Source organism: Thalassophryne amazonica, chromosome 7, assembly GCF_902500255.1.
Source record: "Thalassophryne amazonica chromosome 7, fThaAma1.1, whole genome shotgun sequence".
Classification (NCBI taxonomy): Eukaryota; Metazoa; Chordata; class Actinopteri; order Batrachoidiformes; family Batrachoididae; genus Thalassophryne; species Thalassophryne amazonica.
In genome coordinates, this window is record NC_047109.1 from 52992676 (window position 1) to 53018424 (window position 25749).

Below are 25749 nucleotides of genomic sequence, written 5' to 3' on the forward strand. Positions count from 1 at the left end.
AATACAGATGGAAAAGTGTTTTGCATTGTAGAGCCCTACGAACATGATTTTTGGAGGCCAATACAGACATGAGGGAGTTAAAAATAAATAAATACACTGATAATACCTATATGTCTGTGGATATATACATTAAATAAAAATAGAAATAATTCTCAACTTTTTCATTATCACACTCTCATAACAAAGAAATGTAATTCAAGCTTGACATTTTCGACATGTTGAATAATTTTTTCGACAATTCCCGGTAAAGCCAGAACTAAGCCACGCCCCCTAGCGCCAGCGTTAACAACGGCGTGTGATCCTTAAGACAGCCAAAAACTCTTCCGGGACGCTTCCGGGAGCTCTTACCGTCTGTGTGGAAACGGGGCTTAAGTTTGTTGTTGCTGTAAAATGCCCACTCTGATTGAAAACGAATGGCAACTAATTGCTTTTCTGTGGTCTCATAGCCAATATGATGGAGGGTTGATGGGGTCCCAGCAATACTGAACTGCACTGTATGGGCCAATCGATATGTCAGTCGGGCTCCACTGTATAGAAATCATATGCTGAACTGTTAAGCTGTATGCTCTTTGCTACAGCCTCATCTACATCCACAGACATCTCAATTGATAGCACACTTTACACTTGTCTCTCATATCAATCAATATTCCACTTTACCTTAGCATTGCGGCTGAAGTGACGAGAAGCAATGGGGTAGGCAGATGTGATGGAGGAGGCAGAGGGTATGGAGGGTAGGACGCCATCTGAACCACCTCCACCACCACCACTGTTCTTTTCTCCGCCTCCCTCACTCTCACTGGCCCTGCTTCCCCCAAGAACCCTGCGCCGCAGGGAAGGAGAGCTGCCGGGGGTGCTGCGTGGAGAGATACTGGCTGTACTGGAGAGAGAAAAAGACAAAGGTCCAAGTAATGGAAGCACAGTGGAAACTCCATTTTTCATTGTTAAGTTTGGCTCTGTAATGCTTTTAACGTCACATAATGAAGACAAGCTGAAAGCATTTTCTATTGAATAGTACAGCCATCAAGGTTCCATAATGGTCACTTGTGATTTAAAGCTCGAGAGGTCACTGGTCAAGCCGCTTGCCTTATCAATTTACAACTTCTGCAACTATACACATGTTGTAAATGGGGCATATCCAATTTTCTTCTGGTGCTCTCAACTGAAGAGAGGTACAGGTCCAGGTACAATTTTTAATTATCGACTGACATACTGATTACATTCATAAAGCAGGGGTGGTGGCCAAGTGGTTAATGCGCTTGGTTTCAGTTCAGAAGGTTCTGGGTTCAAATCCCACCCCTGCCACATTTCTCCATGTAATGTGGAGTTGCGGCAGAAATGGCAGCCGGCGTAAAACTTGTGCCAATTCAACACACAGATCCACCTTGGATTTGCTGTGGCAACCCCGACTGCAAACAAGGGAGCAGCCAAAGGGACTTAGTTATATTGATTACATTCATAATGATTATGTCCAGAAATATCAGTACACTAGTTTCAGTTCTTTCATTACAAAATGTCCGTTAACAATGGAATGTACGAATAAACTCCTCATGCCGACTTCTTCTGAAAGCTCTCTGTTCTCTGACGACTTCCTGGGTCAACAGAGCCTGAAATGTGGAAGTTTTCAACTTGAAACGGTGAGACGCTGCCGCCTCGAAGCGCAGATCGCCGTCAGGCGCCGTGGGCCGTCCTTACGGCGACACTACCAGACTCATCAGCCGTTAAAATTTTTACCGAAAACCAGCTGAATTTATCGAATGGTGTCCACTCAGTTGTGCCTTACAGTTTTGAAAAAAATTTGATCAAACAAAGCAACAGTCTCTGAGCCATTCCTAAACAATGAAAAAACGACGAGAGGGTGGGCGACTCCTCACTCAAAGACTGCCCACAGGCGAATGACGTAACCGACAGGCGTGAAAAAACTCTCGCATGCCCACGAGGGTTCAAGCATGTCTGATGTAATCACACGTGATTCAAATCCATATGGTGTTTGAAAAAAATAATAAGGTCGGATACTTTTCTAATAGACCTCGTATATATGTGTGTGAATGAGAATTTATTTTGAGTTTATTTTGAGGACTGTGTGCACTTTTGTTTTATTATACATCAGCGCCCTATATTTTTTGTATGAGAAAATTTTGTATTGTGTCATATGGTCTTGTTAACTTACAATTATTCGCTATTTATTTATTTGATTTTTTTTAAGTGGACAAATAAACAAATGTAAGCACTGAAAAAAATGCATGTCAGGTTGGCTCTGAGACAACAGTCATCTAATGCTGAAATTATCAGCATATTAATAGAATATAAATGAATACTACAGATTTGGTTGGTTGGTTTTAATTTAGTAAAAGATTAATATATGTAAAATACACATAAATTAACAAGGATTAAAGCATATCCGCTGCAATTTAACAATTATTTACATACCATTTAACAACTAATTGACTGAGAAAATAACTGACATATTAATCAAATATGAAGACAATCCTGAGTTGCATGCCCAAACAAAAGCACTTGGAAAAAACAAACCTGACATCTGGTAAATATAAATGAATGAATGAATGAAAACTGTTTATTTCAAACATTTGATACAACAACAATTACAAGATAGATCAGTAAAGACAACAACAAAAAAGTTCCTACTGTGTACCCAACATGTCCGAAAAGGGGTAGGGTGAAGCATCAGCTTATTTATCCCTACCCCTTCTTCCCCACAACCAGTAATACCCTTTGCCACATATACACATAGATTCCTACACACCTAAACCGATATCAATATATATATATATATATATATATATATCTCAATATATATATATATCTCAATATATATATATATATATATCTCAATATATATATATATCTCAATATATATATATATCTCAATATATATATATATCTCAATATATATATATATCTCAATATATATATATATCTCAATATATATATATATATATATATATATATATATATATATATACATATATATATATATATATATATACACACATACATATATACATACACATATCAACATATATACACAAACAAATATACACCTACACATACCTACTTACATACAAAATACTATATATTTACAAGCCGCGGCAAAAAACAAAAACACCCTAACCCTCATTACCCTTCCTCCTCCCTATACCCAGAAAAAAACCATATCTTTGTACCGCTGTTTGAACTGGTTCATGCTTGGACATTGCTTGAGCCCCACTCCCAATCTGTTCCACATCCTCACCCCACAGACAGAAATACAGAAACCTTTTAATGTTGTTCGTGCCCACTGATGCTTTAAATTAAATTTCCCCCTCAGACTGTAATCCCCTGATCTGTTAAAAAAACATATTTTTAATATTTGCTGGAAGTAAATTGTTTATTGCTTTATACACAATTTGTACTGTTTGAAAATGAACCAAGTCTGTGAATTTTAAGAATTTGGATTGTAAAAATAGTGGATTTGTATGATCTCTATAGCCAGTATTATGAATAATTCTTATAGCTCTTTTCTGCATTACTGATAGTGATTGTGTTGTACCTTTATAAGTATTACCCCATACCTCTGCACAGTACTGTAAATATGGTAAAACCAGTGAGCAGTAAAGAATGCGGAGTGAGTTGTGGTCCAGAATATGTTTCGCTTTGTTTAGAACTGAAATGCTTCTTGACAGTTTACTTTGTATATGTTTTATATGAGTCTTCCAGTTTATCTTATCATCTATTATCACCCCCAGAAACTTATTTTCATGTACCCTTTCAATATCTACCCCCTCGACTTGTAACTGAACCTGTATGTCTGTATTACAATAGCCAAATAACATGTATTTTGTTTTACTTAAGTTTAATGATAATTTGTTTCTGTCAAACCATATTTTCAATTTTCCCATTTCTATACTGATCCTCCTCAGTAACTCCTGCAAATCCCCCCCTGAACAAAAAATGCTTGTGTCATCTGCAAATAATACTAATTTTAATATTTTGGAAACATTGACAATATCATTTATATAAATTAGAAACAGTTTTGGACCCAATACTGACCCCTGTGGGACGCCACAAGCATTGTCCAAGCATGATGATGTATATTCCCCCAACTTCACAAACTGTTTTCTGTTACTTAAGTAGCTTCTCACCCAGTGCAACACCAACCCCCTAATCCCATACTGTTCAAGTTTATTGATTAATATGTCATGATTAATTGTATCAAAAGCCTTTTTGAGGTCTATAAATATTCCAACTGAATATACATGCCATACACTAAACGTATGCATCAATTTTAAAGAAATTAGTAAATACTACAATAATGTGACACTGAGTATAACAGCACTAGAAACGTATTCAAACACTTCCAGCATTGTCCACTTTCCACTGGCTTCATTCTTCCGCCAAAACACACGTGACACTTCCACGCTTGCGGTTCACCGTTCTAACCTTCAGAGGTCTGATCCAGATCCCTCTGTGGACCCTCTGTCCTGAGCACAGCGTGCACTGAAGCAGACAGCAGAGAGATCGCTGTTGTCTGGATGAGACAGCCAGCCAAGAGTGAAGCTGATCCACCAGCAGCACCGATTAATTAAAAAACAAACAAAAAAAAATCCACAAAATACTCATTTAAGGTGAGCATCGACGACAGCGCTGCAAAATAAACTGCGATGATGAAAGTGTTTACAAACCGGAGTTAAAGCCACCAGCAGCCCAAATGGTAAAACCCATAGTACTCACACACGAACTCATCCACAGCTAGCTGCTACTCGGCTAACCAGACACACACACACACACACACACACACACACACACACCAAAAGCAAGTCAAATGTCATTCATTTTCCTATTACTTTTGAATGACAATGAATAATGCGGGGCTTGTGGCTGCACACCTGCGCTCTGACACAAAATACTGATCCGGTTCCATCCACGTTCTGAGCGGGAATTTAACAGAACACCGGTCACTGATCCGTCACTTACTCGAACATGTCATGGAGATGTGTACAAGCCTAAGGATGTCCAAACACGCTGCTGGTCACTCTCGCGTCAATATGGCACCGGTGCAGCTAAAGCCAGCCAGACGATGCCGGGATCTTCAGCCGTTAGCGCCGCGGTACGAACGCTCGGCTCTTATACCTCTTAATAACGTGCTGTCCTCTCCTCGTCCATCCCTAATCCTTCCTGCAAACAGGCAGGGAGGAGGAGGAGGATGAGGAGGAGGAGGCAGTGTTGAGCGGGGCGCAGATAAGGTAAAGGAGGTTCACACTGACTGAGGGGCCACGGCTGCACAAGCAGCAGCAGCAATAATGCCTTCTTTTTACATCTTAAATATGAGAAATACATGCTAGAAAAATAAATGCAAACTGTGCAGGTTCATTTATTTAATTTGTTAAATTAAGTCTTGCATTTCAGGCCTGCAACAGGTTCCAATAAAAGATGGGACAGGGGCAATATTAAAACCGATGGGAGGTTCTGTGGAGTTCAGTACTTCAAATCATTGACACACCCCACAAAAAGTATAAAGAGCCCATGGCTGCCTGAATCCTCTTGGCCAAAAACCAGAACACACCCAATCCCTGTCTATCCTTCTGAATTAGAGTCCACATCATAATCCAGAGTGAGCCCGGCCAGGCCCACATTGCCACCATTCTCTCTCCCTCTGTGTAATCTGCTTTACTCATGTTCACTCATGGTGCATAATGTCAGTTTAATGTTTCAAAACATCACTGAGAAAAGGGAAACTGTTTAGTTCCAAATGAATGCTGCTGCAATAAATAATTAATTTGGGCATGTAGGACAAGACCTATACTGGCTAATGAAGAAAATTTCTTGTTTCAGCAAAGACATACTTGTACAGAGATGTGAGCAAAAAGCAGAAGTCTGAGGATGGATTAAGCTCATTAGAAGTACTGACAATCACTCAAAGTCAAACTAATATTTTTGTAAGTGATTAGTCTCAACAAGGAAAATGCCAAATTCTTTCACACTGCAACTTTATATGAGGATTTGCAGCTTTTCCTCCACATCATTTCACTGTACACTTGAAGCCCAGTCCTTCCTTTAGCCGCACAAAAGTACGTAATGTGAAGACTGTCTTGGTGCTTGGAAAAGGTTATGTTCTCTACTTTTATAATCTCCACAAGTTGAAATTTAACCAAATGTAGTTTATATTGCCTACTCGGTGCCTCAACCAACCAATAAGAGTTGATGAATGTCATTATGTTCATACGACCAGTAGAGGGTAATAAATAATTGGCAGGCCCTGCCGCAGACTGGCGTCCTGTCCAAGGTGTATCCCACCTCTCGCCTTGTGTCTGCTGGGATAGGCTGCATCCAAGTTTTATTCTTTAAAGAGCAGGTTTATAATGAAATTAGTTCAGGTTCAGCTGTTGTTCAAATAAGATTAAAGTTTTGTTTGTTTTTTTAAGAAAAAAAAAAGCAATGCAATCCCACTCTAAAATGTTGAAAGAGAAAAAAAAAGTTGTCAAGATGGCAGAAAACTCTGCCCAACTGGACTGTGTGAAAATTTACATTTACACAGCAGCATTTATTCAGTGAGGAAGAGAGCTCCATCAATTTAACACACACAGTTTTGGAAAAAGGGAACAAATACTATGTCCATCAAATATTAATGTGTTTTTACTCAAGGTCATCAAATATGGTCATCGGATATTGCAAAGGCTTTTCGTCTGTCTGTCTGTTCTCAGCATAAGTTCAGTCCTATTCCTGCCAGGATGTTCAAATTCACTGGAAACATTCTTGGGACATAGACCTTGAACAACTTCAAAGATGGCTAACCTTAACCTATTTTAAGAGGTGAAAAAGTCACATTCTGTTGCAATTTGTTCAGTTTTGTTTTTGAGTGGTGGGCATGACAGCCAATCAGAGCAGAGCTGCTGCACCATAACGGTCTTCAGCGGCTGGTCTCGCCAAAATCACATCATTTTGTGTTTTATATGCATGTTTCTCATATATTATGTAAAAGCTAGCGAGAAGTGAACACTTCTAAAACTGAAAACGCTGATTTTGGAACCTAGTAATACCTCTGAACTTATTTACAAGACATTTTGTGAACGTTAGAGTGCTGACATCACAGGCTCGTAGCTAGCTGCATGTTTCGTTTGTGTGTAAATATATCACCTTTGCCATATATTATGTAAAAGCTAGAGAGAAATAAACACTTCTAAAACCGAAAATGCCGTTTTTGGAACCCAATAACACCTCTGAGCTTATTTTGCGGCTGTTAGCATGGTGACATCACAGGCTGGTAGCTAACTTCCCGTGGAGTTAAATTTGTCTCCTTAATACCAGCAAATGCACAAAGGGTAATCTACAAATATTCCTTGATTTGCACAATTTCCACTCTTAAAACATAAATATTGTTTTTGATTGATTGATTGATAGATAGAGGGCTTTATTGAACATGTACAAATTGTACATAAGACAGTAGGATCTTAATAATTAATTAAACAACTGCAAATTAAAAAGAACACAATATGGCCAAGGGTATTGTAGCACTGTGTTACATTTAACCTTTTAAGTTATTTATGACCTATGCATAACATAAAATAACATTTGCATCATTTAAGTTAAATTGCCTCAAGTTGTGGCTCTTACAGTAGACCACAAAGCATTATAAATCTTACTTTGTTATTTTGCATCACATAGACAAATTGATGTCTGAGCAATACCCATCATATGGAGTAAAAAATTACTTCAGGCACTGAGGGGCCATTACCACTCTTTTAAAAAATGAATCACTGCTTTCTTGTTTGTAGCAAAGTCCCTCCCACAGCACTACTTGATTTGTTAGGGAAGTTCCACCCTGTCAGCGCTGAAGCCTGCTGTCCCACAGACTTGCATAGAGGAAGACAGCAGTGTGCAGGCTGGAGCTGCGCTGGCTGTATTTATTTGTTCAACTTCACAATAATGTTATTTATAGCTCCTTGCACTTTTGTGGGAAGGTCATGTTGAAAGGTTCTGTAAATTAAACATTTGCTGCCAAACATTTAAAGAAAGATCTGTGTTAAGAATGTGTTCTGCTGAATTTTGACACCTTCTTGACACTTTTAACTGCAAGCAAATATTGGCCTCGGCCTTCAAACCTTGCCAATAATTGATATCGTTGTTTGATTAAATGCAACACGATTTAATCAAACCATGGAAACAAATTATATGTCACATGCATGGAATAAGATTTCAGCCACCAGTAGGCTTTAGGAGTTACAGTTGTGTTCAAAACACAACTGTCCTGTGCACCAACGGCATTTTTTGTATATTCATCCATGAATTGTTCTGTGAATTGTTCTGTAATTTATGTCTGTAGCATGGCCCAAGCAGAGGGTCACCCCTTTGAGTCTGGTCTGCTTGAGGTTTCTTCCTCAGAGGGAGTTTTTCCTTACCACTGTTGCTCTGGGGGTTAGTAAGGTTAGACCTTACCTGTGTGAAGCACCTTGAGGCAACTGTGTTCTGATTTGGTGCTATATAAATGAAAAAAAAAAAACAACAAAAAAAAAAAAAACAGGGCTTTGAACTGTAATTTTTTTGCAACCCTTTCTGTTAAACAGAAACAGTATTTCAACATCTCTGGTTTTGGGTTCCACCCAAAAATTGATGTTTCTGAACTAGTTAGAACAAACGTTGAAATACAGAAACAGTATTTCAACATCTCCGGTTTTGGGTTCCACCCAAAAATTGATGTTTCTGAACTGTGTTAGAACAAAAAAAAATTCTCAAAGAAGTTAATAACATTCCATGTCAGCTGTGGGAGACTGAAAACACTGTATATGCCAGACCTGTATGTGGCGCTGTAACGCTCCCATGAATAACAGAGAAGACATTGCAGCATTCTGTAGCAGGCAGCAGAAGCGGGACACTGAGCAAAATAAAGCCTTTTAAGAGGAAGAGGGCCGGCGCTGATCATCTGAAATAGACCTACTGCGTATTTAAATTGAAGCACTGAGTTTGTGTATTTTTGAAAGACACAGTGCTGTGTTGCTGTCCGCCTTAGACCAAAACAATGGAACGAGCACTAACCAGCAGCTAAAGCTAAAGCTCTAGTCCTCACATCATTCATACAGTTCCGACTTTCAAATACTATTAAACAAATTCACACACACTGAGTACATATAAAGTCTTAATCTGACCTGTCACATCATTTCAGTTGGATTCATCATGGCCTAATGACAAGATGCCCTTGTTTTGGAAGATGACATCTGGGAAACACTAATTCCTTACATATACAGTGTTTTTAAAGAAGTCCCTAGTCACAGCGCTCCATTCAGGCATCAGTCCTCTCGATAATAAATTCCATAAAATTCCAGGTGTGTTTCTCAACTTGAAACAGAGGATACAGTGCTTTGTCCCGCCAACAACAACCAAAATAAATTAATGACAAAGTGAACCTCACCGGCTCAATGTAAATAGAAACCTTTTCAAGAACGCATTTTAAAAAAATATAACACAATGCTAAGATACCCTCGGCCGTATGAGCCTTGTGTTCTTTATAATTTGCAGTTGCTTAATTAATTATTAAGATCCTGTTGTCTTACATACGATTTGTACATGCTCAAGTCCCTCTATTAATCAGTCAATCAAAAACAATATTTGCATTTTAACAGTGTTTGCAGGAGGCTTTGTGTGTGCATGTGCATGAGCTTTTGACAAAAGCAGAAGTTATGCAAATCAAGGAATATTTGTAAGTCACCCTCTGTGCATTTGCTGCTGGTATTATGGAGACAAATTTAACTCCATAGGAAGTTAGCTACCAACCTGTGATGCAAAATAAGTTCAGAGGTGTTATTAGGTTCCAAAAACGGCATTTTCAGTGTTTATTTCTCGCTAGCTTTGACATAATATATGACAAAGACGATATATTTATACACAAACGAAACAGAGTTTTGCAGCTAGTTCCCAGCCTGTGACATCACCGGGAATCACCCTAGTATTCTCTCTGCTTTGCTGTCGATCTCATCATACCTTAGGTACAGTTTTTCCAGCCAACTGATTCTGCCCTTTTTCTCTCTGTTTAAGGCACTGATGAGTTTGCACAAGGCTGACAGCTGCACACCATACGGTGCTGGACTGACCATGAGATGCCATGGCTGAATCTGAGGCAGCACACTGCAGTCTGCTTTTGGAATATATTCTACCAGGAGGACAGGCCCACTGATTATGTGATGGATGGACACTGGCCATGCACCCCAGGGTGCCGGATGGCCCCTGCCTGCAGTGCAATAACTTGTGTGGTCATCTCAATAATGGACTTTGTTTTTGAGGTTACTCTGGTTTTCTGTTTCTTCAGCTTTGTAAAAAACTTGTAATTGTTAGAATGTCCTAAGCAGTGGGTCACCCCTCTGAGTCTGGTCTGCTTGAGGTTTCTTCCTCATCATCATCAGAGGGAGTTTTTCCTTACCAGTGTCACTTGTGTGCTTGCTCTAAGGGTTGGTAAGGCTAGACCTTACTCATGTTAAGTGCCTGGAGGCAACTTTGTTGTGATTTGGTGCTATATAAATGAAATAAATTAAATTAAATGCATACAAAATTATTGACTGAATGAAAACTGCTGATATGACAGGTGAGAAACACAATTACAATTAATCAGTGACTGTCAGTATAGACTACATATACACTGAACAAAGCCTGCATGACCTCAGCCACAGATTTTCTATAGAGACCTGGAAGAGCTGATATGAAGCCTTATCAGGGCATTATCAAGTTGACAGCACTGACTATGGCTGTGTTACGACTCACGACATACCCACAAATGGATGAAGAGGTGGAGCATGGCTGACTCTATTGTCTGACAAAAGAAGCCTGAATATGGCCCTATCACTAAGTCTGAACCAGCTAAGCTAACATGCTAACCTCGGTTTGGGTGTTTATATCATCATAATTTGGAGATTGTGCAGTGGTTGTTATAACTATTTGCCTTGGTGTGGGCATTAAAAGTTATGAGCCACTTATTTTCTCAGTAACAGGTCTTAAGGGATGAAGTTACTAAGAGCTGGTAAAATTACTGATGCCATTACATACAACATTAAATACGACCGGGATTGGGTAGGAGAGGTGTTTCATAATTCTGTATCCAGCAAGAGATGCGGGGTTGCTATCCTTGTCAACAGAAGACTCAATTTTATCCTTTTAAAGCAATTTAAAGACCCTGATGGATGCATCTTTGGAGTGGAAGCTCTGATTAATGGAACCAAAGTTGTACTATGCAATATGTATGCCCCAAACAATGAAAACCCGGCTTTCTTCCATGAAGTCAATAAAATGCTGGGTGGCACGGATGGACAAATCATTTTACAACCCCTGGCAATAATTATGGAATCACCGGCCTTGGAGGATGTTCATTCAGTTATTTAATTTTGTAGAAAAAAAGCAGATCACAGACATGACACAAAACTAAAGTCATTTCAAAGGCAACTTTCTGACTTTAAGAAACACTATAAGAAATCAAGAAAAAAAAAATTGTGGCAGTCAGTAACGGTTACTTTTTTAGACCAAGCAGAGGGAAAAAAAATATGGACTCACTCAAGTCTGAGGAATAAATTATGGAATCACCCTGTAAATTTTCATCCCCAAAACTAACACCTGCATCAAATCAGATCTGCTCGTTAGTCTGCATCTAAAAAGGAGTGATCACACCTTGGAGAGCTGTTGCACCAAGTGGACTGACATGAATCATGGCTCCAACATGAGAGATGTCAATTGAAACAAAGGAGAGGATTATCAAACTCTTAAAAGAGGGTAAATCATCACGCAATGTTGCAAAAGATGTTGGTTGTTCACAGTCAGCTGTGTCTAAACTCTGGACCAAATACAAACAACATGGGAAGATTGTTAAAGGCAAACATACTGGTAGACCAAGGAAGACATCAAAGCGTCAAGACAGAAAACTTAAAGCAGTATGTCTCAAAAATCGAAAATGCACAACAAAACAAATGAGGAACGAATGGGAGGAAACTGGAGTCAACGTCTGTGACCAAACTGTAAGAAACCGCCTAAAGGAAATGGGATTTACATACAGAAAAGCTAAACAAAAGCCATCATTAACACCTAAACAGAAAAAAACAAGGTTACAATGGGCTAAGGAAAAGCAATCATGGACTGTGGATGCCTGGATGAAAGTCATATTCAGTGATGAATCTCGAATCTGCATTGGGCAAGGTGATGATGCTGGAACTTTTGTTTGGTGCAGTTCCAATGAGATTTATAAAGATGACTGCCTGAATCGAACATGTAAAATTCCACAGTCATTGATGATATGGGGCTACATGTCAGGTAAAGGCACTGGGGAGATGGCTGTCATTACATCATCAATAAATGCACAAGTTTATGTTGATATTTTGGACACTTTTCTTACCTCATCAATTGAAAGGATGTTTGGGGATGATGAAATAATTTTTCAAGATAATAATGCATCTTGCCATAGAGCAAAAACTGTGAAAACATTTCTTGCAAAAAGACACATAGGGTCAATGTCATGGCCTGCAAATAGTCCGGATCTTAATCCAATTGAAAATCTTTGGTGGAAGTTGAAGAAAATGGTCCATGACAAGGCTCCAACCTGCAAAGCTGATCTGGCAACAGCAATCAGAGAAAGTTGGAGCCAGACTGATGAAGAGTACTGTTGTCACTCATTAAGTCCATGCCTCAGAGACTGCAAGCTGTTATAAAAGCCAGAGGTGGTGCAACAAAATACTAGTGATGTGTTGGAGCGTTCTTTTGTTTTTCATGATTCCATAATTTTTTCCTCAGAATTGAGTGAGTCCATATTTTTTCCCCTCTGCTTGGTCTAAAAAAGTAACCGTTACTGACTGCCACAATTTTTTTTTCCTGATTTCTTATCGTGTTTCTTAAAGCCAGAAAGCTGCCATTTGAAATGACTTTAGTTTTGTGTCATGTCTGTGATCTGCTTTTTTTCTACAAAATTAAACAACTGAATGAACATCCTCCGAGGCCGGTGATTCCATAAATTTTGCCAGGGGTTGTAGGAGGAGACTTTAAACAAGTACTAGATAATCGCCTAGATCGTAGCAAAGACAGACCCAGCCTGACCTTTAGAGATAGAACTGCTTTACATAGTCTTCAGAAGGACCTGGGTCTAACTGATATTTGGAGACTTACTAACTCACAAGAAAGGGGATACACATTCTACTCCCATAGAACATACTCACAAATAGATGTCGTTCTTATTTCTTACTTACTTGTTGACAGGGTTACAGACTGTAATATAGGGGTCATAGCAATAACAGACCATGCACCGGTGGAACTACATCTAGACTTAAATGTGCATAGGTATACGGTTGGACAATGGAGAATGAATACAAGTTTGTTACAGGATGATCAATTTGCCACAAAACGTGGGGAAGACATAGGAATATTTTTGGACTTAAATAAAGGAAAAGAGAGATTATCCATGGTGTGGGATACTCTTAAAGCATTTATCAGAGGAAAGTTTATGGCCTACAGCTCATGGAAGAAAAAGGAGAGCAAAGAAAAAATGCAATCATTAGAAAAGGAAATAACTGACTTAGAAAAAAATTTGGCAGAACAATATGATGAGGAACATTTTCAGAAAATTTGTCAGCTAAAATCTGAATTGCATGAAATATATAATAGAAAGACAGAATATTCATTATTTAGGCTTAAATCAAATCTTTGGATTTTTGGATATTCCCATAGTGGATGCTGAAGTAAGAACTGCTATTATGTCTATGAAAAATGGGAAATCACCAGGTGTGGATGGCTTCCCAGCAGAATTTTGTAAGAAATATATAGATTTCCTTTGCCCTGTGCTTACAGAGGTTTTTCATGAAGTATTTCAATATGGTTCACATCTGGACAGTTTTAACAAGGCTATTATATCCCTAATACCAAAAAAAAAGATAAAGATTTAGCAGACCCAGCCAATTATAGACCCATAAGCTTAATTAATGCTGATTGTACTACTAACAAGATATTGGCTCTGAGGTTGGACAAAGTTTTGCCAACAATTATACACAGAGATCAAGTGGGATTTATAAAAAATAGATCATCGACTGATAACGTGAGACTATTACATCTGCTATGGATGAATAAGACTAACTCACAACCTGCGGTAGCCATATCTTTAGATGCCCAAAAAGCCTTTGATAGGGTGGAGTGGGCTTTCCTATTGCGACTCTGTAAAGATTTGGATTTGGTGCCAATTTCTGTAGATGGATAATCCAAGGGCTGCAGTTTTTACTAATGGGACAGTGTCTCAGTTTTTTAACATATCTCGATCAACACGTCAAGCATGCAGTCTTAGTACACCCTTGTTCACAATATTTCTTGAACCTTTAGCTGTAATGATAAGAGAGGAATCAAAAGTCAGAGGAGTTACTGGAGGAGGTAGGGCACATAAACTGTTTCTTTATGCTGATGACATTTTGGTACTGTGTCAAGACCCAACCAGCTCTACAGAAATGCTGTTGGAAATTATCAAAACATATTCTAAAGTCTCAGGGTATTGTATTAACTGGCATAAATCAGAAGCCATGCCAGTATCTCAGACCTGCTCCAATAATCTATTAAATAACTTTAACTTCAAATGGGTCCTGAAGGGTGTGCAATATTTAGGGATAGAACTAAATCCAGATATAGGAGAAATTATTGTTACGAATATGGAAAAACTATTAAATAAAATAAACTTTAATTTGGATAACTGGAGCAGGCTGAATTTAACACTTTGGGGGAAAATAAATACAATTAAAATGGTTGTTGCCCTGCAAATAAATTATCTAACTGGAATGATACCTTGGGGTGGAGCAAATTATGATTTGGATTGGATTTTAAATGAGCAAGAGCTTACCTGGCCTTTTAAACCCACTGAAACCCTTGCTCAAATGATAAAACAGAAGAACAATAATATGATGAATCCAATTTTAATACATTCCAGGAAAGTTTGGCAGGAAGTACATAAGAAATGCAACATTTCCCACAACACCCAAACGTATGCATCTACGTATATGGCACAATACTAAAATAAAAATAGGAAAACAGACAATTTTTTGGGGGCCCAATGGTTGAGAAAAGGTATCAGAATACTGGATGACCTATTTGAGAGGGGTAATTTTCTCTCTTTTGAGAGATTAAGAGAAAAATTTAATGTGGATGGAAGAGGTCATTTCTGGAAATACGAGGGCTGTCAATAAAGTATAGGTCCTTTTTATTTTTTTCAAAAACTATATGGATTTCATTCATATGTTTTTACGTCAGACATGCTTGAACCCTCAAGCGCATGCGTGAGTTTTTCCACGCCTGTCGGTGACGTCATTCGCCTGTGAGCACTCCTTGTGGGAGGAGTCGTCCAGCCCCTCGTCGGAATTCCTTTGTCTGAGAGACTGGCGCTTTGTTTGATCAAAATTTTTTCTAAACCTGTGAGACACATCGAAGTGGACACGGTTCGAAAAATTAAGCTGGTTTTCAGTGAAAATTTTAACGGCTGATGAGAGATTTTGAGGTGATACTGTCGCTTTAAGGACTTCCCATGGTGCGAAACATCGCGCAGCGGTCCCAGGCGCCATCATCAGCCTGTTTCAAGCTGAAAACCTCCACATTTCAGGCTCTATTGATCCAGGACGTCGTGAGAGAACAGAGAAGTTTCAGAAGAAGTCGTTTCAGCATTTTATCCGGATATTCCACTGTTAAAGGAGATTTTTTTAATGAAAGACGTGCGGATGGTCCGCGCGTCGGGACGCAGCCGGCGCGGTGCGGCGGCACAGGAAAAACACCTCCGTGTTGATAACCATTTGTAAAATCCAGGCGGCTTTTGATGGCTTTCAGTGGAGTGAGTATATGAGAAATTGTTTAACAGCTGGACATGTTCCAACTTGTCCTTAAGGCTTCCAACAGAGGTGTTTTTCCAGTGGCGGAGCGTCGCGGCGGCTGCGAGCCGACGCTGCAATCCGTCCGCACGTCTTTCATTAAAAAAAATCTCCTTTAACAGTGGAATATCCGGATAAAATGCTGAAACCGACTTCTTCTGAAACTTCTCTGTTCTCTCACGACGTCCTGAATCAATAGAGCCTGAAATGTGGAGGTTTTCAGCTTGAAACAGGCTGACGACGGCGCCTGAGAGCACTGCGCGACGTCTCGCACCGTGGGAAGTCCTTAAAGCGACAGTATCACCTCAAAATCTCTCATCAGCCGTTAAAATTTTCACAGAAAACCAGCTTAATTTTTCGAACCGTGTCCACTTCGATGTGTCTCACAGGTTTAGAAAAGATTTTGATCAAACAAAGCGCCAGTCTCTCAGCAACTTCTCAGACAAAGGAATTCCGACAAGGGACTGGACGACTCCTCCCACAAGGAGTGCTCACAGGCGAATGACGTCACCGACAGGCGTGGAAAAACTCACGCATGCGCACGAGGGTTCAAGCATGTCTGACGTAAAAACATATGAATGAAATCCATATAGTTTTTGAAAAAAATAAAAAGGACCTATACTTTATTGACAGACCTCGTACTTACAGATTACACATTGCATTAAAGAAAAGGTCTCTGTAAATAGAGATATACATATAATCAGGTGTTTGTTACAACTGCCACCAATATCCCAAAACGCATCTAAGTGGTATGAGATATGCCTGTGGAAGACTAACCAGGGCTGTGGTTATTTAAAGAAAAAATGGGAAAAAGACTTGAATTGTACACTGGATGAAAAAACATGGGAAGGGATTCTTTCCAACACTGAGGAGTACATCAGAGAAGCCAGCAGTAAAGTTATTCAATACAAAATAATACACAGATATTATTATACTCCAACAAGACTGTATAAAATGAAACTAATGGGGGGCGATTTATGCTGGAAATGTAAGGGAGAATGTGGCACATATGCATGCAATGTTTAAATGTCCAAAGGTTTTTCCTCTGTGGGAAATCATTTTGGACTATTTAGGAAACTGGTTGAATAGTAGAGAAGCTTGAATCTTCGACTGGACTGGGTTGCTTGACGCGATGACGTTTTGCTTCAAATCGCAGAATCTTCCTCAGCTAAAATTCTTGCTCTGGTAGTCCCATCATTAGCAGGGACAGCTACCCTGGCATTAGGAGGGTGCTAACTAGAGCACATTAGGTGCTAATTAAAGCAACTGTTTAGTCACTAGCCAGTAGCAGTCTGCCTCTCGGTAGGAGGGGTCTGGTTAGGTTTAAAATTTCAGCTTTTGTGGCTTCTGTTTGTTCTTCTCTACAAGGGTCAAGACAGAAGTCAGACTACCAGAGCAAGAATTTTAGCTGAGGAAGCTTCTGCAATTTGAAGCGAAACGTCCTCGCGTCAAGCAACCCAGTCCAGTCAAAGAGTCAAGCTTCTCTACTATGGAAACCACCTGGACAACTGAGAGCCTTCACAGAAACGAAACTGGGTGAACTATAAACTCCCAAGGTCACTGAGACTGTGCCTCCTAGGAGGCAGAATAGTAGTGCCACACTTAAATAAATGTAAATGCTGAATATTGAAAGCTGGCCTATTAACCTGTGCACATCTGATCCTAAAGCCTGGTTCACACGGCAGGATCTTAAAATTATCTTTAGGTTTCCAAAACCTGAGAGACAACACACGTGAAGATAAAAAAAATCATAGATCTAACAGGTTTGGTTGTACAGTGTGTGGTGTTCAGCCACACGGTAAGGACAGCAACACCACACACGAACAGATTTCACACACGGACATTCACAGCTCAGACAGGAAATCTCGCAAAATCTCTCGAGATTAAACGTGACTTCAGAGTAAAGAAACGGAGGTACTTTGTGGACTATTTAAAAGAGGGGAAAAAAATACAAAAAGAAAAAGCAAAGGTGTTACTTAAAGGAGTAGAGACAGCGCGAAACCAGACTTTCTGGTAAGTCAGAACAGCTGTTTTGATTTTATTTTCCGCTCCGTACGTCTGTCACCTCGCTTTCTGATTGGCTGCACGTCACATTCAGCAGGCTGTGTGCTCGTTTGTGGTCGGAGGACACAACACACGCTGCGATATCGGGCCAAAAAAATCCAACATGTTGAATATCCCCGATTTGCAATCGGAGCGCTCCTGACGCCCTTCCGAGCAGATCAGAGCGCTCTGAACACACCACACACAGCAGGAATATCTGATGAGATTATCTTTGACGTCATCACGATTGTCGGGGCGTCCTTAAGATTGTCGGAAGGGGAAGATCGGGTCCGATATCGGCCTAATTATCCTGCCGTGTGAACCCGGCTTAAGATGTTGGAAGGAACCACAAACTCCCACACTGGCTATTTGGAAAGTTCAAATGATGGAAACAGCTGCATATGAAAAAATGCTGACGAGATTGAATGGGGGCAATACGGAGGTTGATGAACAATGGGAAAGTTTTAAATAATATGTGTATAGAAGAAATAATGTAAGTATGTGAAAATTGGTGAAATGTCCTACACTCAGTGACCACATTCCCTACAGTATAACCTCTACTTTTTGATAGTTTGTGACCGACACTGCCTGTTCTGTAATTTGCCTTTTTTTCCTCCTTTCTTTGTTCAAGGATATTGTTTTAAATTTTGATAATTATGAAAATCTAATAAAATTTTAATGATAAAAAAAGATAGCTTATATAGGAGGGGAAAACTCGACACTGTCACTATGAGTTTTTCAACATAATTGACTACTTAATGGAATCAAAGTTTGCTTGATTTCTTTCAGCCCAACACCTTTCACAGTGATGTTCCTGCATTGGTAGTTAACATGCAAAAATTTCGGTAAGATGTTTTGTAAATCACTTCAGGGGTAATATCACGTTACAAAGACGGCATTTTTAGAGTTAGAAGTGTTTATTTATTGCAAACCTTTACAAAATACAGGAAAAATGGCAAATAGATTTATAGAAATACAGCTGTTTGGGAGAATATTCTGCCATCTTAGATTATTTTGTTCGAGTGAGCAACCACCGGATGTCATGTAGCTTTTTACTCTGATTGGCAGTCACCGTGTTGCTTTGCTCGGCATTTGCATAAAATAGACTTCTTGTCTATTTTACCTCACCTAGCTGGCAGCATATTGATTAGCAGCTGTTGTGTCTGACTGACTGGAGCTCGTTGCTTTGCCTCTGTCTCTTGCTGTCACTTGTAGCTAATGTGACTGTAGGCGGAGAGTCAGAAGCAAAAAGTTGATAGGACAAATATTTTTTGAGAAATTAGCAATTTTAGCTAACCAGTAAACAATGGACATTGTGCTGCAATGCACCATGGGCGTTCGGGGTTTTGAGGTCCTATATGTTGTTATTGTCATTCACGTTAGCTTAACAGGGTTGTTAGTGTTATTCTATTTTTGTAGCTTTACAGGTTTCCTATGTCAGCAACATTGTATTGAGTCTTAAAGTAAATAAATATGAAATTGATGACTGGATCCTTGATTTCCGGACATAAATAAAAATAAATAAAATCTGTACATGGTCAATGGATCCTAGATCTCTGGGACAGGTTCATCCAGGAGTTGGCAAGATCTTATTTAGGACAGCTGGGGCTACACTAGCAGCTTACCACCACCAATGTGTTTGAATGTGCGAGTGAATGAATAATGCAACTTTTGAAGCACTTTGGGTGTCTTGAAAAGCGGTCTATAAATCCAAGGCATTAGTATTATTATTACTGTTATAGTGATTAGGGATGTCCTCGTGTATTGTAATAAATATTCCAGAGAAAGGCAAGAGCTTCTCTCAAAATTTATAACATTAGGCCTCAAAGAAGTTTCTGCTGGAAGTATTTTAGACATAGGCTCAGCAGGTTAGGTGAATTGGAAACTTAATGTCCAAGTCTCCCTTGTAAGAGAGATCTTGATCTCAACTGGACTATCCGGGTTAAATAAAGATTAAATTAAAGTGGGAGGGGTAAGTGTTGGCTTTTTAAATACTTGAAAGACACTGGGCTCGAGAGGCTTTAGTGCTGCTATAAAGGACTGATGCAGAAGGTGGTAGCAATGCAACAATATGAATGCCGGCTGCCATTAAACACCACAGCACAAGACAAGTGTGTTTCATTTATATCACGTTTTGAGGTCAGAGCGCATTTCTGCATTCACAAAATGCCTCAAGAAACCACAAAAAAAAAAAAAAAAAAAAAAAAAATGCATAAAAGTATTTAATTATATTTGTTGTCAGTCTTGGTAAATCGTCAGACTCTGACCTATTGATTGTGTAACTAATCTCGTTTCCTCAGCGGAGCATGCTTGAGTGAGTGGTTGGAGCCATCTCCGACCACCAGCGAGCTCCGGTGTAATGTGAACTGAAGAACTGATAAGGGAATCGTTAAGCAAAAAGACTATTAATGTCGGTGGATCGAATAATTTCTTAACAGGAACCGGTTTTCGAAACCCATCCCCAGTATAGTGACTCAGTAAGTAAGGGCAAGTAACTCAAATGAGCAAGTTATCATCGACACAGAACAATGTATAACAGAAAACATGCAGTTTGGGAACCTGCTGGGGGGAACACATGAACAAAAAAATAATCTTCACTGGAATGGTTCTCTACACAAGTACAGAATTTATATCAACTATCATTATGGTGCTTCAAATAAACTGATGCTAATGTTGCTATTTAACAGGAAAAATACACTGTTTATCACGAACAGGCTTAATATTTCCTGGCATCAATGTTTATCTATTTACGGAAGGATTGGTCGCAGAGGTAAAGGCTGTATGTTAGGAATAACGCTTTAAAATAAATAAGTAAAATCAGAATTTTTGCAAGGGGGCGCAGGGCCCCGATTTCCCAGTTTAGAAAAACTTCTGAAACCCCTTGATTTAAAGCTGAAAAGTCAACAGTACACCCATATTTTCACTGCCTCATTTTGACTCTGTTGTGTTGGTATACAGAGGCAAAATGACAAAACTTGTCTCACTGTCCAAATACTTATGTAATGAGTAGGCATATATTTGTAAATCATTTTTCTGAGAACTGTTGTTTGTAACAGTCTTGCAAATCACCACTGTGGGAGACTGTGTAACTCAAGCCTGATGTTGAAAGTATTGCTGGTTGAACTGGTAATGAAGACGATACAGTGCTTTATATTGAGCAGTCACCCCTTACATCCCACACTGTCAGCACGCTGCAGCGTGGGCCGGACCCTCCTCTCAGGACTCACGTTACATCATCAGACGAAGAGCTCACTCCTATTGGCTGAAGGTGATGTCATCCTTCAGAGAAAGGATAAATGGTGCACACAAACCACACCCTTTCTCCTTGCGGCTGACCGAGCACCACCCCCCCGGAGCTACAGCAGAGTCTCACTTTCTTTGTTGATGGTTTACATAACCCCGCTGTCATTTATTTAAAGGAGACACCTGATCTAAAAGCCTATAGATTAAAAATTTGAACTCTCAGATGCATTCTGGTACATTTTCAGGTCTGTTTAGCCACCAAAAAAAAATCTCAAAAAATTCAATTCTTTGTTAGTTCAGGTCAATTTTTCCAACCCGGATAAGAGTCTTTTCACACTGCTTGTATCGTGACAATACAAGCTGTGTGAAAAAAATTGTGCTTTTGTGCTTTTGTAACAAGTGATAGTGTCTTAAAATGAATTAAATAATATACAAATGAATGTTTATGAGTTCAGTGGTACTCGGCTTCGCCTCATTGAATGGTACGTTTCATTACGGTATGGTAATACTACATTCGTTGAATGCTACGTTCCATCTTTCACCTCATGAAATATCCGTTCCATTGAGAGAATGACAATAACATTCATTATTTATTTTACATAACAGTGAAAATAGATCCTTGTCATTTGGTATTAATTTAGAAACAACAGAAAATGGACTTACATTTTGGTGTGTGTCACTGGTGCTTTGACATCAACAATCCAAAACGAACTATTTGTGCTTTGACATCAACAATCCAAAACGAACTTTAAATAGGAGTCCAAAATTGTTCTCAGTCAACTTGCAAAAAAAATTCTGGCGATGTAGTCCGTGACGCTGTGCACTGACTTTGTGTACAGACTGCCGTCTGCTTTCGTCACTCCAGTGAAAAATCGAGTCCAGCTTTTCATCCTCTTCATCCACATGCCTTCATTGACAACCGTCTCACTCATACATAGTGTGATCTTTATCACGCTACTCACATGCAGTACACTGACTGTATTCGACATGGAAATACGATTTATTTTACAAACAGCTGATATTTTCAGTTCCTCACTTGGTATGCAGGTGATGTATGTGTCGTTTTTCAGGTTTGAAATGAGGAGCCGAAATATGGAGCCGTTTCTAAGAAGAAGAAACCATTTTTATCTGATGTCAAGGATGATAAACTAATATTTTTTTTTTAATGAGGCCTTATGGATACAAGCTAGGATGGGCATTTCAAATTCTACTACCTTATTGTTGGCCTGCATTTTGTCTGACAACATGCAGTTGCATAAATCAGGATTTTATTAGTGTATGTCCTCTGTAGTATTAGCCATCAGCTAATTAACTCGACCATGTTCCAAAACAGCTGACAGTGTCTGGCATTTAACAGAGGCATCAGAGTGCAAATCTCTGTCAAATGTAAGACCTTTTCCAACCCCCACCTAAATACACAAATGACAGGCCACTTTACTCCAACCTCTCATTGCAGGAAAGTCTCTACTCCTGAATACAAATAGACTGTGGTATTATAGAGCCAGCAGCCAACAGTCCCCATGGGACAGTCAAACACAGTGCTGACAGAGTGGACGGCCTGTTTAAAGCTACTGAAACATATGTGGTGCTGCTGCTGAAAGATAAGTGAGAGCTCTCCTAAAAACAAAGCATTTTATATATATATATATATATATATATATATATATATATATATATATATATACATATATATATATATATATATATATATATATATACATACACATATATATATATATATATATACATACACATATATATACACACACACACACACACATATACATACGAGGTCTGTTAAAAAAGTATCCGACCTTTTTATTTTTTGCAAAAACCTGATGAATTTGAATCACGTGTGCTTGCATGAGCCAACCTTGAACCTTCATGCGCATGCGTGAATTTTTTCATGCCTGTCGATTGCGTCATTTGCTGGCAAGCAGCCTTTGTGTGAGGACATGTGTTGTGCTCTCATCGGATTTTCACTGCAAGGACAATGGAGGAACGACTGGCGCAGCGCTACTGTATCAAATTTTGCCAGAAACTGGGCGACAGCCAGGTGGAAACCATTCGGAAGATTCAGACGGCTTTCGGTGGCTTTTCAATCGTGTGACTATCCGAGAAATTGTGGAAGAGGTGGGCATGTCACAGCATGTCCTGTGAGACTTCCCCTGAAGTGTTACACATACGAGGTCTGTCCAAAAAGTATCGGACCTTTTTATTTTTTGCAAAAACCATATGGATTTGAATGACGTGATTGCATCAGCCAAGCTTGAACCTTCGTGCGCATGCGTGAGTTTTTTCAGGCCTGTCGGTTGAGTCATTCGCCTGTGAGCAGGCTTTGGGTGAGCAGTGGTCCACCCCTCTCGTCGGATTTTTATTGCGAATAAATGTCTGAATGATTTGGAGCTTTGCTGCATTAATTTTTTCCAGAAACTGTGAGAGACCTCCCGGTGGTAACCATTCGGAAAATTAATATGGCTTTCAGGGATGATTTTATGGGGATTACACAGATTAAGGAGTGCTCCAGCCGGTTTAAAGACCACCCACAGCTGCTGAGAGCACGGCGCACTCCGAGCGCCGATCGACAGGCTCAAACCCTGCTGAAACAACCAGATCATTTCCAATGTGAAGGCTTTGTTGATCCGGGACGTCGTCTGACTTTCACAAAAAGGCAGAAGGCGTGGACATCAGCACTTTTTCAGCACATTCTGCTGTTACAGGAGTTTTTTTTCATGGAAAAGGAAGCGGAGGAATGCCCCAACGTGCCGCTCATGGCGCGGGACAAAACCACCTCTGTGTTGGTCTCACAGGACGGCTTTCAGACGGCTTCCGGTTGCTTTTCAGTCGTGTGAATATCCGAGAAATTGAGCATGAGCTGGACATGCCCCAACATGTCCTGTGAGGCTTCATCACGGCGTTGCTTTGCGCCATGCGGCTCCGTCCTGACACACGGAATTCCTCCGCACGTCTGTCTCAATGTGCCGAAAAAGTGCTGATCTCCACGTCTTCCGCAATTCCTGTGCTAGTCAGATGACATACCGGATCAAGACAGCGTACAGTTTAGAAATGAACGGCACATTCCACTGTTACAGGAGTTTTTGTCATGGAAAGAGGAGGGGAGGAATTCCGCGCGTTGCAACCGGAAGCAACCGGAAGCCATCTGAAAGCCGTCCTGTGAGACCAACACGGAGGTTGTTTTGTCCCGCGCCATGAGCGGCACGGTGGCGCAATCCTCCGCTTCGTTTTCCATGAAAAAAACTCCTGTAACAGTAGAATGTGCCGAAAAAGTGCTGATGTCCATGCCTTCTGCCTTTTTGTGAAAGTCAGAGGACGTCCCGGATCAACAAAGCCTTCACGTTGGAAATGATCTGGTTGTTTCAGCAGGGTTTGAGCCTGTCGATCGGCGCTCGGAGCGCGGCGCACTCTCAGCAGCTGTGGGCGGTCTTTAAACCGGCTGGAGCACTCCTTAATCTGTGTAATCCCCATACAATCGTCCCTGAAAGCCATATTAATTTTCCGAATGGTGTCCACCTGGAGGTCTCTCACAGTTTCTGGAAAAAAAAATGATGCAGCAAAGCTCCAAATCGTTCAGACATTTATTCGCAATAAAAATCCGACAAGGGGGGGTGGACCAGTGCTCACACAAAGCCTGCTCACAGGCGAATGACGCAACCGACAGGCGTAAAAAAACTCATGCATGCGCACGAAGGTTCAAGCTTGGCAATCACACGTGATTCAAATCCATATAGTTTTTGAAAAAAATAAAAAGGTCTGTTACTTTTTGGACAGACCTCGTAAATATTGACGCGCACCTCATCCAGCATGCGTGTATGTATCCCTGCTCCACAAAAAATTCACGCATGCGTACAAAGGTTCAAGGTTGGTTCATACAAGCACACGTGATTCAAATCCATCAGGTTTTTGCTAAAAATAAAAACGTCGGATACTTTTCTAACAGACCTCGTGTGTCACACACACACACACACACACACACACACACTAAGGGTGTAACGATACATGTATTTGTATTGAACCGTTTCGGTACGGGACATTTGGTTTGGTACAGGACTGTGTACAGGTGAGTTCGCATTGCGTGTGTTGCCGTAATTTCTGGACTATAAAGCGCACCTGAAGATTAGCCACACCCACCAATTTTAAAAAGAAAAAAAGAACTTGTACATAAATAAGCCGTGGGTCCCCACCTTGTAACATGAGATATTTACACAGAAAGATGTTTTAACTTTTAATTAAATACGTGCCGTAAATGCTTTTTATCCCCTTAAGTATTACATATAAATATTGACGCGCACATCATCCAGCATGCGTGTACATATCCCTGCTCCACACGGAGAACTGAGTAATTTTATAACTTTATCGTGAGATTTCATCACGTGTGCAGTCAGGATCACATGGAGGCTGTGGTAAATGAGACGTTATTGAGGCGCTGTGACTTTTTCAACTTGTTGCGACAAGACAGAATAGTTGGGGAAAGGGGGGGCTCCACTCCACTAACTGATCTGACGGCGCAAAGTGCTGCAGAGCGACTTTTCTTCACTAAAACACACAGGTAAGACCTTATATTTACACTGTGTGAATTCACACTGCAAGAGGAGTGCAG

At 40.0% G+C, this 25749-nt stretch overlaps 1 protein-coding gene across 5 annotated transcripts in view; it reads right to left on the reverse strand.

Annotated features, from left to right (window-relative positions):
* Positions 1-25749, reverse strand: part of gramd1a (GRAM domain containing 1A) — a 78448-nt gene that overhangs the window by 43618 nt on the left and 9081 nt on the right. For 4 of the 5 annotated variants that reach the window (XM_034174169.1, XM_034174166.1, XM_034174170.1 and 1 more), the window contains one exon: positions 658-877. In XM_034174169.1, the coding sequence (XP_034030060.1) occupies positions 658-877 (220 nt within the window). Of the gene's footprint in view, positions 1-657; positions 878-4971; positions 5113-25749 lie in introns of those variants that run through there. The other variant, XM_034174171.1, reaches the window with a different exon arrangement.